This window comes from Rhyacophila brunnea, unplaced genomic scaffold (genome assembly GCF_057557595.1).
Source record: "Rhyacophila brunnea isolate RB1 unplaced genomic scaffold, BYU_Rbru_1.0 scaffold_15, whole genome shotgun sequence".
NCBI classification, from domain to species: domain Eukaryota; kingdom Metazoa; phylum Arthropoda; class Insecta; order Trichoptera; family Rhyacophilidae; genus Rhyacophila; species Rhyacophila brunnea.
The window spans coordinates 27972859-27992058 of NW_028232806.1; the positions used below are offsets into that span (position 1 = coordinate 27972859).

Consider the following 19200-nt stretch of genomic DNA (forward strand, 5'->3'; position numbering starts at 1 on the left):
CTACTCATAAAATGAGGCTTTCTACACAGGATCGTTTTTCAATTATATAAAACTTTCTTCCACTGTTAATTTCAAGTGTGTACCGTCGTATCTTGCGAAAGGATTGATGACCCACTCGTACGTTTGATAATCAAGTGCATGAATCGATTATTTTTGTATTTCTTTTGGAAGAATTGATTACCTCTAATAAAAGTACTATATGCCAGAGAAATGATGCTGATTTTTTTATTAATTAAGTCAAAACGTTTTCAGGGAGCAGTTCTCAAGGTCCTACCTTCAACACAAGATGGACAAGCTGAAGGCGATGGAGGAATTCCAGAACGCCACCATCAAACACGTGCAGCAGCCCAAAACAGTGTACGTACAATTTTCTTGTTGCCTCAAATTAAATATTATCTCTATATTATGTGTTGACTGATTACTACCTAATACTTATGGTAAGTCTACCAATGAGTTCGTCAGCCGTTTTTCAGATAAATAATAAATAATGCATTAATGGCACCGATAGCTGCGAAATTTTGAAGAAGGGTTTTGAATGTGTGAGTGTCCTACAAAAATGAAACACACATTATAGACGTGCAATAGTGTGTGTTGCAACCTTCAAATACAGTAAATACACCAATATTGAATGAGCGTCAGTACCTACATAAACCGAAAGCAGTTGTCAGAACGAAAGACAAGCTTAGAATGACGTATTCTTGACGCGTGTTTAAGTTTATCTCATATTCTCCCACACTCGAGATCAATTGCCTGTTACTCCACACCCGTTAAGTATTTGGGGCTTGTGTTCCCTGAGGCCATCCATAGACTGAAAACGCATATGTTTTTGAACATTATGATTAAGTAAATAAGTGTCGAAGTCTAACCGTGTCCGTTTATAATATAGCTTATACATAATAATTACAAGAATAAAATAACTTTTTATATACCACGTTTTTAAATTTTCTGTCGAATCATATAAACTTGACAATTATTCTGTGTATTAATAAATACTTTTTTTGTACTTGATAGAAATACTGAAAAATATTATAGAATACTGAAATGTCATTTTGACATTTCATATTGATTTCCATAGTAACGCACGTAAATATTAATAATTTAGTTGCTAGGACCCACTTAGCAACCAATTTCTTCCGAAACAAACAAAACAGAATTAACTGAAAATGAATTCAATTCTGCTTAAAGATGGCCAAAAGTGTTAAAAAGAATGCATTGTCGTCGTGTTCTGATATATTCTAAAAGTTTCAAATCTAGCTAGTCGGGAAGTTAGTTAAAAATCTTGGACAAACAAGAAAAAATCTGTACGGGACAAACAAGAATACGAGCTAATAAAAACGTGGTAAAATATACGGCATACGCGTAGGTATATACTTATTTCATACATACCTACATTGATCATCTACATTTCTCACCGTTAGGCGTTGAACGATTTATGTTAATGTATTTTTTTCAAGTTAATAAATAGATAAGTACCTACCCTGCTTTGGTCCACAATAACTCATAATATTACATATAATCCTTCCTGGGATATTATTTTTCTCGCCAATAAGGAAACTATAAATTCAGGGTAAACGGCTTAAATCGGAAAGGTGCCGTGGGATTTAAGGACCTATTGTGAAGGATTGTTAAAAAATATCAAACACCCTTAGATACGCATGATTTTTAAATACCTCTATTTTGTAATATAATATATTTTATATCTTGCTACAAATATCGTAGAAACTAAAACCATTGCGTAAAAACCAGTGGCGTAACAAGGGTGCGCGAGCTGGGCAGCCGCCCCGAGTGCAGCAAAAGTTGGGACGCGGAAGTGGAGTTTCGTTGGCCGTGCAATAATATAAACCAAGGTTGGCGAACCGTTTTACGTTTGCTTGTCAAAATTTCCCAAATAATATTTTTCGACTGTCTGACGCACCAAGCAGTTTTTATGTCGAAATAAAAAAGTTTTTTATAGTTGTCTAAAAAAATACTTTTTAAGAATTCTATTAAAATAGGTAGCTTAAAAATCATAATTGAGTTATTGATATTCTGTCTTTCATCGTATTTCTAGCCGAAGGCATATCTTTTATTCTTTGAATATTTTGTTCCTTGTTTTCAAAATTCTCAAAGAGATCATGGAAGCATTTAAACCACTCTTCTTTCATATATAGAGAATAGAATATTATATTTTCCATAACTGAACGTTTTCCCATTTTTAGAGATTATGTTTGAGGCAAAATAACAAACAGTTATTATATTTGAATGACTGCCGATAATTAATTAATTTCATAAGGTTTGTTGATTGAATATTTTTATTTTTAATTGCCCGATCCTAAGGACCAACCTATGCAATTGTATATTATTTATACTAAACGGAATGATTATTCTTGAAAAAGATTTGCCTGCTATTTTTTATACAATGCGATTTGTCATTTATGCATGAATTTCGTCGTTTCCGTTTTCGCATGGATGGTTAAATCATCATTATTTTTTAATATTATATAGAAGTAAGTTGGTATGTCTACTCGTATATTTATTAGTAAAACTTTTTTATGATTTTTTTTTTAAATATCTATAAAATATATAAATCACGTTACCGCACGGCCACTATGGGTAATTCTACTATTGTAGCTATCAGGGAACACAGAATTGTATTAATACTGTTCTGTGGTAGCTGTATTAACTTCACTTGGGTTCTTATTGTTCACGTAGTATATACTTATTTACTATGTGTTTATTATCTCGCGTGGTTATTATTAGATCAAACACAAGTTATTTCTGTATCAGTAGGTACCTACCTACCATGTTTGTTTATTGTCATCCCTTTCTGTCACCTGTCAGACGACTCTTTCCATCTCTTTTAATTGTTTACAACTCGTTTTATGACTGAGAAAATGTCACTAACCCTTCAGATAACGAGTCCTACTCAAGCTCCACTGTATACCAGCGTTTCTCAACATACGCTTCCCTAATCACTCGGAACAAAAATAAATAATTAACAAAACGAAAAAACAGTAACACGTTAATTAAACCACAGTTTAGCCGTTTAGCGAGTACGTTCTTTATCTACAATAATAATATGTATAACGAAGCTCATTTAAATCCCAATGTAAGATGATTGTATAGGCAGTGAGGTACTTTGTTTTCGTCAATATAATATATGAGTGAAAAAAACTTTAAAAAAAGATTAATTATTTTCAAGATTGACAGGAACAAATTGGTTGGTATACCGAGATAAATGATCGCTATCAATAATGTTTTGCAATTTGGTTATTTTTTTTTTTCGCATTCTAAATCTTTCGAAATAATGTAACAATAGGTGTCTGTCTGATAATATTTACCAATCAACGGACCATCAACTCTATTAACGTGGGTATTCACAGGCTAAGCGGCCTCGCACACACCGACTCGAGCCAACCGCAACTCTTCAACTTTATCATCTTGACTCTTGAGGATACTTCAATGTCAGTAGAAAGGTGGAAATTGCCTCAACTCATAACGTTCAATATTTTCAGCCAAAAATTTCATTAAAATTCACTATTGTATATTTTGTTTAAATATAATATTTTTATTACTTAATATATCTGTAATAATTTACTAAGTAAGTAATTAATTTAATCATTTTCATATAATTCTTATATTTTATTTTGACGTGAATACCAGTGGTGAAGGGTGAAAGTAGGCTGTTAAGATCCGCCATAATTAGTGCATATTAAACTTGTTCAGTCGTACGTATTTGTTTTAATTGAAATAAGACTACAGTTTACAGATGGTGATGGTTAGTTTTTAAAATTCAATTAAACCTTGCGAAAACCAAGCCATAATAGATATTAGATAATAGTCAAAAAATACTCATCTATCTATAAAATATCTAAAATTATGCAATTAAGTCATACATAAGTTTGGATATTTTATAGATGGAATAATATTTTTTATCTATTATAGTTTGGTTAGGCAGGGTTTAATGAAATTAAAAAAATGAACCAACAATAAATAATACGTGTAATATATATTCTTAATCCAACGAAAACAAATAAGAATGAATGAAAAAGTCTGCACAATTTTGTCGTATTGCCCAAAATATACCAAAACTATGTATTATGGTTTGGATTAAGCAGGGTTTAATTGATTTTTAAAAACTAACCAACACCATCTGTAAATTGTGGTCTTAGTTCAATAAAAACAAATACGTATGACTAATAAAGTGTGCACTATTTATGGCGTATCTTAATAGCCTACCTCCACCCTTCGCTAGAGTGTATATTATACAAATCGTGAGTTTTATAGATGCCGCAATAAATTTTATTTCCGCGGACTTGTAAACTCGTGGCGTTTCAAGGTCCGATTCGACACTGCTGTAATGCTTATTCACCAATAGTCGCATGTATAGTCAATATCAGTGAATCAAGTACCTATGGACATTTAATTTGACTTGAATGCTAATTAAATATTTTTAAAATAATTTATTCAATAATAATTACAATTTGTTAAAAGCTCCTAGTGACTGATTTCCAATTGACGATCTGTAACCACCGTTTCATACTCAGCGAAGTATTCGTTCATTTTCAATTTCCCTGATCTGTAAAATCAAAAAAGTCTTGTTAGTGTATATTGTTTTTTTTTTAGTTTCATTAGTGAGATCCTATTCTCTACGGCGCTTCCATAGCTGTCAAGGATATTTCCAGCAAATATAATGCACATTATGATAATATAGGAAATAATTAAAAGATAAAAAGAACTTTTTATATACCACGTTTTAAAATTTTCTGTTGAATCATATAAACTTGACAATTCTATGTATTAATAATTTAGGACAATTAATAAGGCAATTGTCAACAAATCATTTTTTTGCTATTTTGCAACAAACGAACAAATATAGGATACTGAAATGTCATTTTGATTTCCATAGTAACGTATATATTATTAATTTAGTTGCTAGACCACCTCCTTAGCAAACAATAATAGTGGATTGGATTACGGATTTCTTCCGAAATAACTATTCATACAAAACAGAATTAACTGAAAATGAATTCAATTCTACTTAAAGATGACTAAAAGTATTAAAAGAATGGCATCGTGTTCTGATATATTCTAAAAGTTTCAAATGTCTAGCTAGTCGGAAAGTTAGTTAAAAATCGATTGCAAGATTTGTACTGGATAAATAACCACCGGACAAACAAGAATACGAGCTAAGAAAAACGTGGTAAAAATAACACAAAACTGACATAATGTCTCCACCAACGTTTCCAGTCGAGAAATTCTCATTTGTAAGAGAGGGATGATCTTCTTCAGACTGAGAGTGAGTAGGTGGATGATTGGCTAGTATCAGACCTGAGGAATTTACTTCTAATTGTGGATCCGTTGGACAAGCTTCTTGTATTTATGCTTCTACCAAAACGCGTGTTTGAACCGAGTAAGGATATGATCATTCTAAATGTGGTTGTCGTAGCTGGGGATTTAAACCGACTTTGCAAGTGTAGTACGATTCAGATCGTGGAGTACATCATGAAGTCTTGCAATACATATGCTTTCCCCAGCGGAGTTTCAGCCATACACTGGACAGCAGTTGCGAAGACTCCATACTAGGTGATTATTTAAAGCCTACCTTCTTAAGATTTTTTTTTTAAATTTCATATTGACATATTTACATACTTTATCACTTCATTATTTTATGTTATATAAAAATAATTTATTTTGCCAACGAGAGATGTCGTATATGTAGGAATATATGACAGTATTACACAGTTTACAAAACAACTGCAAAGGTATTAAAAAATATACCACAGCGCGCCGTAAATAAATAATAAACGCCGCGACGTCTCGACGTAAATAAATCTCCGATTATGTGTGAAATAATTCTGAATTTTCTTCGTATGGACTTTACGTCTCGTAACATCAGCAAGTCTGCTGATTTGTACGAAATAAGGTAAGCTCCTATCGCAGAGCCTAAAACATTCGCGCATAACAATGTTGTCACGACTGCGCACTTTGTCCAAAATCATTAATAATTAGATAATTAAAAAAATAATTTCAACGGCGTTTAATCGAATATTAATAAATAAGTAAGTACTTATAGATTGTTTTTATAAATAAAAATAAATTTTATCTAATGATTTTTGATGGGTATAGGTACATGTTTTGAAAATTAAATTAATGTTAAATTAATGTATAATTAATGTTAAAAATACGTAATTTAAACACATCGCTCATTTTTATGTCGTCAATGAGTTTTTGAAGTTTCATTGAATTAGTGTGTCGTTGTCATTTACTAGTGTGTACCTATTCATTAGTAGTAAATATCGTACTATTCTCGTAAGTATACCTGACAAGTGTGCTCTTTTTATCAGATCTCCACAGCCTACCTCTTTCCAAAAGTCACCCTTCGCCACTGCCGGACAGTACAGGAAGACTGACTATATTTCTGTGATTTCATTTTATAATCAGTTAGTAATAATTTCGGCTAACAGAATATAAAGCCATCTTGATAAGGAGTCGCATCATCTTTAGAGACAGATAGATGTTTTCGGACCATTCAAGCAGTTGGAAGAATGAATGTTACAAAATTTTAATAATATATTATGAGTAGACACCGGACATCTGGAGTCCTTTTTTTTTTGGGACGGACTCGAATATTACAACATTTTTTAATTAAAAAATGCGTTAATAATTTATGGAACCTATGTTTTTCAGAAAAATAAGTTGTACGATGTAGTAGGTACAATGAAATATGAAATAAATGATATTGATAATATGTGCAAGAGACTTTATCGATACTTAATTATATAGAAACGCTGCTATTAGTAGATATACTATACTACTTAGAGAAATTAATGAAGCGCTTACGTATAGAGTGGAAGAATTAGTTGTAAATAGTAATATCTATAATATTTAATAATATTCCACTTATATACCTATTATTGAAATCAATGTTTAAAATTTCTACTAAACTACTTTTATTTTCACTATCAAATAACAAATCACACTTGCTCCCATAATGAGAAGGACCTGACAGCTAGTGTATTATTAAAATTGTACCAATTCTGAATGATTTCGTATATTATGTTGATACTACGAAAATATATAATATGAAAACATATTATTATATTATATGGATTTATGGATAGGTAAAATGGGGAATATCGGACCTACGTGGTTAATGAAACCCTTTAGAAAAAGTTTCGTACGAAATATACTTCAAATCGTACTTTTGTGTTTCAAGCAAGTGGTTGGACATATTGAGATATTCAATTTTAATATATAGGTACTGATGTTGTAATGTTTTTTTTGACATTTTATAGGCCATTTTCAAACACTTTATATTCATCATGCAAAATATGTAAGTACATGCGTTTTCTGTTAATTGCTACTCCCTAATACTATAAATTATATATCATAGTATTATTTCAATGAAATATATAAACCCGATATAATTATTTATTTCGGAAGTTATCAAAATAATAAATCATAATTAGTCGACATTGATACATTGTGTATATATAGTACCTAATACCATTGATAATAAATTATTTTATCAAGAAAATATTAGATATAAATAGGTATAACACAGTTGCAGTGCCTACCATTTGCCTTAACAAGTTGACCTTGGTTCTAATAGTTCATTGCTTTATCCAATCTGGGAGTTCACACATGAAACAATAATTTGATGTTATAGTAATATGGTAGAAAAAACAAAAAAAACTTAACCTGCGCGTTTGTTAACTGATCTACGTATTTTCTTAAAATCCGAGATCACTCAGTTTTGACGATTATGGATTATAGCTTAAAATTGTTTATTTGTTTTTATTTAGTGAGTAGGTATATTTCGTGATATTTCACATTAGCTGGTTCCATTGTTTGCGGGAAATGACGATTTAACGGGCTTACATATTGAATGTATTAATAGTATGTAATATATTCATTACGAGTTTTCACAAACACTTCAGATAATCAAAATTTGTTTTTTACTTGATCCTTTACTAATAGGTAAGAAGGTTTTAACAATCTTTTATTATGTCAATGTGCATTTACGATCGGTGAGTGCGCATAGTGCACGAAGAAGCCAAAAGGCATAAGCCGGGTCGTAAATAATGACTAATAGAATACCTAGTACAAAACATAAATCAATTAGAATTTATTGATTAATATTTTTGCCACTCGTACCCGTTAGATATAGGGACCATTATACCACTTTCCTCTAGAAGGTATATAAGGTACTTTTAAACACTTTGTACATTTTGCATTTTTGTTTATTGTTATTAAATCTTAGTTGATATTATTCTTTTGACTTATTAACTTAAAAATAACAACAATGGATGAAATATAATATTCCTAAATATTATAATATGTCACATATATAATATTGTGTAAGTATATAATATATAATTATCAAGCCTCGATAGCGAAGGCTGCGTGACTAGCAAATGCACTTACGACCTATGTAAACCTGCCGTTCATATTATTTTAAAAGCACATTGGCATTGTTATTTTTTTAAGATTATCCTTTGCTTTGTAATTTTATTCTTGTAAATCCACGGTATTATAGATGGTTGCACTATTATATCTAAAATGTAAACATAAATTTATATACAATATTGGTATATACTACAGCTGATGATGATACATACTATCGTATGGAAAATAATTCATTTTTAAGTTGTGAACTTCTTGTACGTATCATGCAACGAAAGCAATAAAATCGTCTTCAAGTTTTTGTCATTGGTCGGGAACCTTTTTTGATACATACACCTACGGCAGGTGAATTTTAAACACAGCAAATTTTTCACAGTTTTGAAGTTACGCTATTTCTTAATGTATATAAATCAGTCATTTAATAAATAAGGACAAATATCACCAACAAGTTAGTTCAAGTAAACAATCGACTCCCACGTCCTCTATACTTAATTGACTTTATATGCAATAATATGTACCTACCTATATTTTGTACTGTTATTCAATTGAAAATGTCCATTAGGATAAAATCGGTTGAATATCAACATTATGGAATAAATGTGGAAAAAGTACGAAAGTACATATTATAAAGTGTTTTAATGAAATATTTATCTAGGTACCAGTCGTTTTATGTGATGAATAGTTCTTTACACTTTATAATATGTAAGTATTTAAATCAAATACATAATATAATCATATATCAGATAATTACTTTTTAATAACAACATTTAAATATAATGCTAATTATGTCGAATGGCCGCCTAATCGGCGCGCCTTTAGCGTACAATGTATTAAATGGAACGGCGGGACTTTTTTTAACGTTACACACCTACAAACTTACCTGTAGAATGGCCAAAAATGGAACTACGAATTACCATAGGACGCCATTTTGAAAATTTCATTCGAATGTCAGATTTTGTCCAGTTACTAGTCTTGATTGGGTAGTTTTCGACAATGGCTCCATTTTTTTGTAGTACTTATTCCACTTTTAATCAACAAATTAGGACCGGTTTCTTCCGCCTCAGAGGGACATTTTCAACTGAATCTTCCCTTGTTCGGTTGAAAATGTCCCTCTGATGCGAACGAAACCGGTCCTAATTTATTGATTAAAAGTGGAATAAGTACTAAAAAAAAATGCGTTTTTTTAATTAAACAACAATAAATATTAACGTAATACAATCACTAAGTGAAAATCTGAAGTATTAAATGGGACAGCGGGACTTTTTTTAACGTTACACACCTACAAACTTACCTGTAGAATGGCCAAAAATGGAACTACGAACTACCATAGGACGCCATTTTGAAAATTTCATTCGAATGTTAGATTTTGTCCAGTTACGAGTCTTGATTGGGTAGTTTTCGACAATTGCTCCATTTTTTTTGTAGTACTTATTCCACTTTTAATCAATAAATTAGGACCGGTTTCGTCCGCCTCAGAGGGACATTTTCAACTGAATCTTCCCTTGTTCAGTTGAAAATGTCCTCTGATGCGAACGAAACCGGTCCTAATTTATTGATTAAAAGTGGAATAAGTACCACAAAAAAATGCGTTTTATTAAATTAAACAACAATAAATATTAACGTAATACAATGACTAAGTGAAAATCTGAAGCAATATTATATTGCAAAACCTTTAGAAGAATGCAATTACGGCTTACGCAATACATAATATTATAATAGTAGGTTCAAACGAATATTTTCAGGGATGTTTCGCATCTACAGATGTACGCCACTGGTATTTTGAAGATGAAATTTCTTACGATCGATTTGATGAAATTCTTCAATGTCAATAGTTTATAATCAAATAGACCAGTTTGGGCAGAGCATCCTCAAAATACTTAAATATCTAAAGAAATAAACAAGTAGGTATGTGACTTTTTTATCGATATGTAGGTACGGTATTGTTGCTTGGTAATACTAATAGGTATCAATATGATACACTTAGAACATAAAACGGGTCAGCGGACAAAATCTTTCAATATTTGTATTTATATTAGTGGTAGGTACGCAAAAGCTATTCGATATTTAATTATGAAAAAACATATTCTACACGCATTTTATAAAAATGGTTTACCATTACTTACCTGCAATAAAACAAACCATAAATTTTGTAATGCGACCTTTTTAATTACAGTTTGCGAATTTGAATTCGTGTGAGTCGCCCGCACGTCGCGTTAAAATATTGGCAAGACGATTATCTTAATTACAATAATTACCATCGCACCTGAGCTGCCAGAAAAAACAACTGACTAATTGTAGAAATCCATACTAAGAATCATTTGGGCAAAAGTCTCCTTAGGATATTGGATTCGTCCACCATTTTAATGTGTTTTTTTATGGGTTGACGGTTAAAGACTCGAAAGATCCGGTCTTTAATTATGAGATTTATTCCCACCTTGGGGCTTAAAAATATATATTTCGTGTAAACATTATAAAACAATGGTAGTGTTTTAACAACCTTTGAGGAAATTGCCGCTCTAAAATTATAAACGCACAGATTTATGGGCGCGATGTAGATATTTGTTTTTAGCGTGCCCTCTTTGGTGTTGGTTGAAACAACAATATTGTACATAACATTATATTATTTACTTGTCTTCAAATATCCTTGTTGTTGATACCTATTGCCAGAGCTGAATTTAAATGCCAATCAGTCCATTTATATCAAATGGAATCATTATAAATCATGTCATTTCGGTGGCACTCAGAGCTTTTCAAAGATACAAAAAAATTCCAGTGTTTAATCGATATACTGCTACGAGACAGTTAAAAATCTAACTTTCCTAAATTGCACTTTCTCTCTCGATATTAGTTGAGAAACAGTAATCAAATGATGCATTCGAATAATTGATTGACCAATTAAATACTGTACTTGAGAGGCCAGACTACCTTATATCCAACAAGAACACTTTCAGGAAAACGCAATTTATGATTTTTCATCCCCGTAATTACGGCTTGCGTCATATGTAATGCGTGATGCGTCATGCGTCACGCGTCTTTCGCTATGAGGCATGCGTCTTGTGTGCGTCATGCGTCACGCGTCATGTGTAATACGGCATGCGTCATGCGTGATGCGTTGTCGTTTTAAGAATTTCGGGTTTATCTTATGAATATACTCCAATTATTGTGAATTCGGCCTGACAGATATAATAATTTAGTCACTAAATCTCTTCTTAATTCATTTACATTAACATTAGACTTAACACACTCTGGCAATGATGTATGTATTTGTATATCATGGCCCCCACAAGGGGGCTGGCGTGACGGGTCGACCTGATAAGTGACATAAACACACATTATATATTCGCCCTAACGGGAAAAAGTCGCCTGCGGCGTTATTTTATTTGTAGAGTCTTAACATTTTAAAATGTCTAGTTGTGTGATGCAATTTTTCATTACTGTGTGTCGATATTCGACAACTCCATAATTTAAATGGATTTATTCAACGTTACAAAAAAATCGCTAAAAATACACCAGCTAATTCTTTAATTTTGGACCTGGAACAACATTTAGAAAACGATTCTGTAAAGCATCCCATTACTCCCACTGCCTTTAACTCTAGATGGGTCAGATAGCCAAAGATTCTGGCTGGGAACCATGATGTACCTATAGAATATATTTTTCGTATCCTTGAGTTTACCATAATCGATAGTATACGATAATTTTCTCCACTGATTTGGTTACTGAGAGAAAGAGTCTGCTGGAAGGCCATTGAAAATTCTTGGACCGAATGCGGCTTGAACCGACATCGTTAACCTACGGACAAACATTTCAATGATATTTTCTAATACATAAGTACACATAATATGAAGCATATAATATGATATTAATTGTGAATTATTTTATGGATTCTATACATAATTATTATAAAATTGTACTTCCTTATTGTTAGTTTAACTTTAGTGGGTCAACAAGTAGGTTATGGCATGTCCTTTGTTAGAAATATAAATACTAACGAATTCTGACAATGATCAAATTGATCAATTTTAAAATGTAGTTAATAATTATCTTTTGTTATTGTTATTATGTAAAAGGAAGTTTCGTTGCTATAACAGCGCAAATGGGTACTTTAAACATGCATGCCGCTTCATAGTTCATATACAGAAGTGATCGTAGTCGCAATCAATATCTCGGCTTCTCTCTTCTTGGTCGTGCACTCATGGCTGAGGATCGTGACCACATTTAAATTTCGCTATCCTTTGAGCGACCAAGACTTTCCATCCTTCTCGATCTTCCGCTTATTTTATCTCGGCTTATTTTAATTCAAATAATTTAAGTGTTAAAAAATCACATACTGAGTACTTTAATTCGACTCTGTATTATGACAGACACTTTTTTAAATTTTATTTATTGTTTACATAGATAATCTTAACACCTTTTGACGTTGAATTAATTTACGACATCGTTTGAGATATTGCATAACCACGATGTGTAGGTAACAGGTATAATACAAAATTTTACCCCCAAGAAATTATATTATTCTTCCTTCGTGGATATGGTATTGTGTGAAACGTATTGTTTCAATAATCTTCACCAATCTGCTAAAACTCCGTGTCCGGAAACTTGTACGTATGCTGTTCGCCGTATCACACTTCACCGTGAAATGTTGTATCGGAAATGTATGGCCGTATATTAAAGACTGTCCAACCTCTTTGGGTCGTATAGTAATGACATAAAATTCATGTCTAAATAAAACACGGTTCTTGTCGGTTTACACATAATAGGAAGCCAAAAGCAAACAAATGTGGAAATTAGCCTATATACTGGATTATTTGTTAGGCTAGGTTAGGCTTTCATTCTTGAATTCATGAATTTTGTCAAAATCAGATATGAAAATTGAATTAACGTTCATATTGAATCTAATAAAATTGGAGACCGTATAGTATACGGACATCTCTTTCCGATATGAAAGCTCACGGCGAACTGTACCACGGTGAAATGTTTTACGTACAATTTACATGTAAACCTATAACTCAAGTATTAATTTATCGGTATTTTTCGTAATTATTACCATTCCGTTTGGCTGCGGAATGCATACCGAATAATGAACCGGATTCGAACCATATTCATCATGAACTCGTACCCGAAGCCATTCATATTATGATACACATTATTTGACTGTTCAAAATTACTTCAACCGGAATCAGCAATGATTCCATTATCTTTTAAAACTAGTTAGCAATACAATTGTAATAAAAATTAGCCATCATGCTCCATTGTATTATTTTATTATTCAGAGTGGTTCATTCTCTCGTATGGGTTTGTAAGTGGTAGAAATGACAAAAACACTAAATCAACACAAAATACTATACTATTAAAACGCGAACCGCGCTAACATACAGATCCAAATTAATTGTTGTCTAAAGAGATTTTCAAATCGTGATCTGGCAAAAAAATCACTGTATGTTTGTTTGGACCCAGAGTATGGACCTAATAGGTTGAGCAGATGGCTATCATTCATTTCTCGTAAAAACAAAAATATGCTAATTTATTTACCATTTATAAGAAAACAAAACATTCTGGACATAACAAATCTAAATTCAAGATGTTCACAACATGAGATTTACATTATAACAAATATTACCCTCGCATGAGAGAAGAAAATATATACCTTACTTAAAAAGACATAAGTATAAGTTTATACAGAAAAATAAAATTTCGAAAACAAAATACATGGCACGTGACTGAAAATGTACCTATGTCTTTGGGGAGCGCATTGACTAGTCTTGCACCCTTCGCTAATGTTGCCTGATAGGCTTGACACGAAGAAACGGTTCCGACCCAGAATAGATAATGGCTGCGACCGCGTAGGTAATTGATAAGCGCATGTAAATTCAAATTCTTTAGGACTCCAGGATTGAAAACCATCCCTCACGATAACAGGCAAAAATGTCTGAAAAACACAGTGGAGGCTCATATTATGATCTTATCAAGATCGGACATGGTATGAAAAATAGTCTTTAGTTTACTACCTAGTTAGTTTGGATTTCTTTACATTTGAACCCGAATTTATTTCTGGAATGATGTGTCAAGATTACACCTATCAATGTCAACTAATCCAAGTAATTAGGAAGAGTCTAATGAATATAAGAAATTAAATTATTTCCTCTATCGCTGATGAAAACGACTTGGCGTGGATGAGTCTCATCCAGTGCGGTGTCTCTCTGATGATTGCCTCACACATTCATGCAACATGGAATTACTTCATGAGTTAGTGTAGAATCGCTAACTTAGTGAGTTAAGTTAGCGATTCCAAACCTTTTTGGACTGTAGTAACCCTTGACTTATTTCGACACAATCCCTATCTGGTTGACTCACAGATTCGACAGGAGTAAAAAGTAAGCCAACATTTATATATATTTTGCAATGATTTGAAGCAAATATCTAACCAAGGGGGTAAGGGACTATCAAAATATTTCTTACCTGTAATCGAACCCTGAACTCCCGGATGAAATGCCATTACCATATGCACTGCACTAAGAGAGCTAAAATACCTAATGGAAATCTTGAAAAAAAAGTCGCTCCTATAGTTTTTTCAATATGTTTTATATGTTTCCACCGCGTGTTCTTCTTCCCTCTTTCCTCGACGTCTTGGGCTCGCTGCAGAGGTCATTATCGAGGACTATCACGCCGTGGGTCTCAGGTTCGAATCCTGGGTTTGACAAATACACATATTGTTTTTCAATTTGTGTGTGAGTCAGGGTATGGACCTAATAGGTTGAGCAAATGGCTGACATCCATTCTCGTAAAAAAAAAAAAAATCTGTTAATACAAACCTCTACTCTGTGGAGGCCCATATGATCCTATTAGGATCGGACATAGTGGGGGAAAAAATGTTATGGTGTAGTGTGTAGGTGTTTGAATGCAAACGTCGCTCTAAGAATGCCAAAAGGAATCCGATTAGCTAAGAGCTAACGTTGCTCAGAGTAATGTGTCAATCGTTAGAACCAGAGATACCGGATCGTTAATTGAATTTTGCTGACCGTGCCGGAAGCCATGATATTTTAAACGTATGTATATGGTCAGGGATTCTATGGATTTCGATGGCCTCCATTACCAATAACGATTACGGATATTAAATGTAGTAGCGGGGAAATTAAATGCAGGGGAAGGGTTTTAGTTCCAAAAACGACCGTAGTGAAGTAGAAAACTTGACATAGAAGTTGCACTGTATACCTATATGAATACCGGAAACTTAAAAGGCTGTAAGTGCCAGAAATTATAAAAACGGTTTTATTTGGGAAATGGATAGCATGTGCCAAGGCCAATGTCCTACAGAGGGTACAAGTGCCACTGATGCCCGGAAATAATTCTTAAAAATTCCAGAAGATGGCGGTTGGCGGATGGTTGGTTGTATGAATTGTATGGTTGATGCAATGAATGTCATTGGTTGATGTATGAATTGAATGTTTGAGTGTATTTTTAAATTCCCATCTACCTTCTTTTTTTGAAAATGGCACTTACGCCCTTTTAAGTTTCCGGTATTCATGTTTTATTAATAAGTCAAACGTATGCATTTACAAAACGGAGATGAGTTTTAGCTTATTCTAGCAAACTATCGGAAACGTGGCACGAGGGTTCTGAATCCCAATTTTTCGTGGAAGTTTGGTTGAAAATCACTAAAGGTAAGAGGTAGGCTTTGTGACGCCCATTCTATAGATACCATAAATCATCTTTTAGTTTTATAGTATCTTTTGAAAGCGTAAATTATATTTTTTAAATAAGCACCAAATTCTAGATGCTGTATTTAACTACCTATTTATTATATAAGTTTGACCGTGAACTAAAAAACATTTAGGTACCTATCACGCATAGAGCCTGGATAATAATATATATTACCATAAGCCTTATCCACTTGACAACGAAAATATAACTAATAAAAAAAACGCAAAACGAGTTATGTCTAAACAATGTTATTCAAACCAGTGTTGGAATATAAAAAAAAAACTACTTCATTCATCATTCGTCCACCTATTAACAGTGGTTACAATCTATACGATGGAATCTTGAATCTGTTGGATGCTCTTCATTCGTGAGGCACCCATGATGGTACCAGTTTCCAGTTCTATGCGTTTTGAGAATATTTCTGATATTGTGCCTATTCGTTTATTACTACTTTACCTCGCGCCACTTCCTTCGGTCCATCGACACGTCTTTGCGCCTCCCACCATTTGAGAAATGCAGCGCGTAGATCGCTTTTACAGCACCGGTGCAGGGTGAAAGAGGGACGACCACGGCGACGGAACCCTTGAGGTTGTGCCACAAGGGTACACAGTGTTGCACTCCCATGAGACCACCACGAGACATGTAGTACTAGTTTAGTCATTCTTTATTTATCTCCGATCCCAATAAAAACAATACAATATGCTTTAAGGAATCTATAATATTATTATGTAATAAAATTATGGAGTGTCTGTCTGTGATTTCGAACTAGTGCCTATTTGATAAGCGTTTTGACTATGTACCTCCATTTTTTTTCTTTTTTGACGGTTCTGTTATAAATGAAAATCTACTGTACCTATCGATATTAATGAAACTTTCACTAGGTATAGTGGTCATGTAGTAGCGGTGGGATGGCTAGGTGTGCGCACCTACGTCCAACCTTTAACAATAATTGGACATGCCCAATCGAGCTCTCAGTTGAGTGTGATACCGCGAGTTCAAAGGCACTAATGACATTAATATGGACGAAGCATCTGGAAAAAAAATGACACTCACTTTTTTATCGGGTCTGCCGAATGGCATAATCTGTTCTAACCCCATTACAATAAATGTGATATTGCTATAAATTCCCGATGCTTTTTGTCGGGTCTGCCGAATGGTTCGGTTCGAACGGTTTCGCTCAAATTAACATTGACACTGAAAACACTGTTCTAACGCCATTGCAATAAATGTGATATTGCTATAAATTCCCGATGCGTGATATCGCATAATGGAAATTGCGTGACGTCTACCCATACGTGTGCGAATGTCGCTATGCTCGAATTTACTTGCTAGCTACTGTACTGAGTGCGTTGTCCATTAATAATGTCATTGAAAGGCACTGATTTGATATTCATAGAAATACATGGTCGCGCGCCTGAATTTAACCGTTCGCTATCTCATCGATTTGAAATTATCACAATGAATGAGTCTTATTAAATTTCTTCATTTTGTGTATCTATCTACTTTTATTTCCTTATTTTATTCATACGTAGTCGCGGGCTATCGCTAGATATTTATGATCTATAATTTTAGTTACTTCTGTCGAAGGATACATTTTGTAAAATTAATTGAATCTGCTATGTTGTTTGCTGTTGTGATTTACCACCTACCACTGGCGGCTCCCTCTATAGGTCATTCGGTCATTGACCTGCCAAAATAAATACCTAAAAGTGCGGCCACACCGGCAATAAGTCGCGCGACAACTCGTTAAATTTTACGATAATTATCATAATTGCTTAAGAAATTTTACGATAATTATCATGCTTATCGTAAAATTTAACGAGTTGTCGCGCGACTTGTTTTCGGTGTGGACCCGGCATTACAATCGACATAATAATATTAATAATATGTGCAATGTCATATATAATAATATTAATAATAATCGGTGGATTTGAAATTATAGGGCGCGCGATATTGTGTCAACCCAGTCTATTGGGCTTTTTTTGTTTGGGCGATAATTCCCCGAACAAAAATATTGTGTTCGCCGGCAGTCTGAAAATTGACCCAAATTGAATATTTTTATAAATTTTTCTCTCTCGTTTCTCATACATAAGACAGAGATCGATATAACACAAAATACGAGATCGAAGCTTGTAACGGTGCGTGAATTGCTGTAATATCGGCAATGCCCGAGTGTGAGACAAAAGATTTTTTCACCTAATTAAATGAAACAGAATGATAACACTGACTAGATAATTGGTCTCAAGACGCAACTGTGTATGCGGTTCGGATTCGTTGACAGGTTTTGACGAATGCCTTTGGTTATTTTAATAATATATAAGGAGTTTTTGGTGATTTATAACATTTTTGTGAAGCAGTTAGTACGCACGCAGTAGCAATTGAAGTCTGTGATACAATTATAATGGAAATGGAAGCACGATTTGCATCCAACGATCATCTCATTATATCCGATTTGTTCAATAAAGAAAATTACACTGATTTTAAAAATAATTTTCCCACACGTCAAGTAAATTTGGTAAAACTGTTAGAAGAAATAAACATAATCAAGTTAAAAAATGAATTATTGGTGTTTAATCAACGAGATGATTTGCATGGCGCTATTAGTGCAGTTTCTCTTCTACATTTTTTACTCAGCAATAATTTCAACGAAACATTTTCCGAGTCGATCAAAGTTCTCCAATTTATTTGCGTCATACCAATGACAACAGTTGAAAGTGAAAGATGTTTTTCCACTCTCAAAAGAATAAAAACCTTTCTACGCAATAGGGCCAGGATAGACTGACCGCTCTTGCAATGCTCAGTATTGAAAAAAAATATGTGGGAAAAATAGACAATTTTTATAATCGTGTGATTGATGATTTTTCAAAAAGCAAAGAAAGAAAAGTGGACCTGATTTACAAAAAATTATAACGCGTTGTGTGCAATTTCGGTTAACGATGGGTTGGCGTTATGAAAAACGGACATTTTTTGAAGGGTTAGTAGGTACCGACCTATAACAATTTCTAGCACTTATTCTATAATGTATAAAAAGTCAATTTGCAATACGTCTTTTCAGTATACAACGAAAAGGCAAATTAAAATAATATATTCAAAATTGACCTGCTAGGTTTT

The 19200-nt window shown here is 33.2% G+C and overlaps 1 protein-coding gene across 2 annotated transcripts in view; it reads left to right on the plus strand.

Moving 5' to 3' along the window:
• Positions 1–19200, plus strand: part of Myb (proto-oncogene like protein Myb) — a 209577-nt gene that overhangs the window by 15629 nt on the left and 174748 nt on the right. For both annotated transcript variants that reach the window (XM_085943337.1, XM_085943339.1), the window contains exon 2: positions 253–357. In XM_085943337.1, coding sequence (XP_085799463.1) covers positions 253–357 — 105 coding nt within the window. The remainder of the gene's footprint in view (positions 1–252; positions 358–19200) is intronic.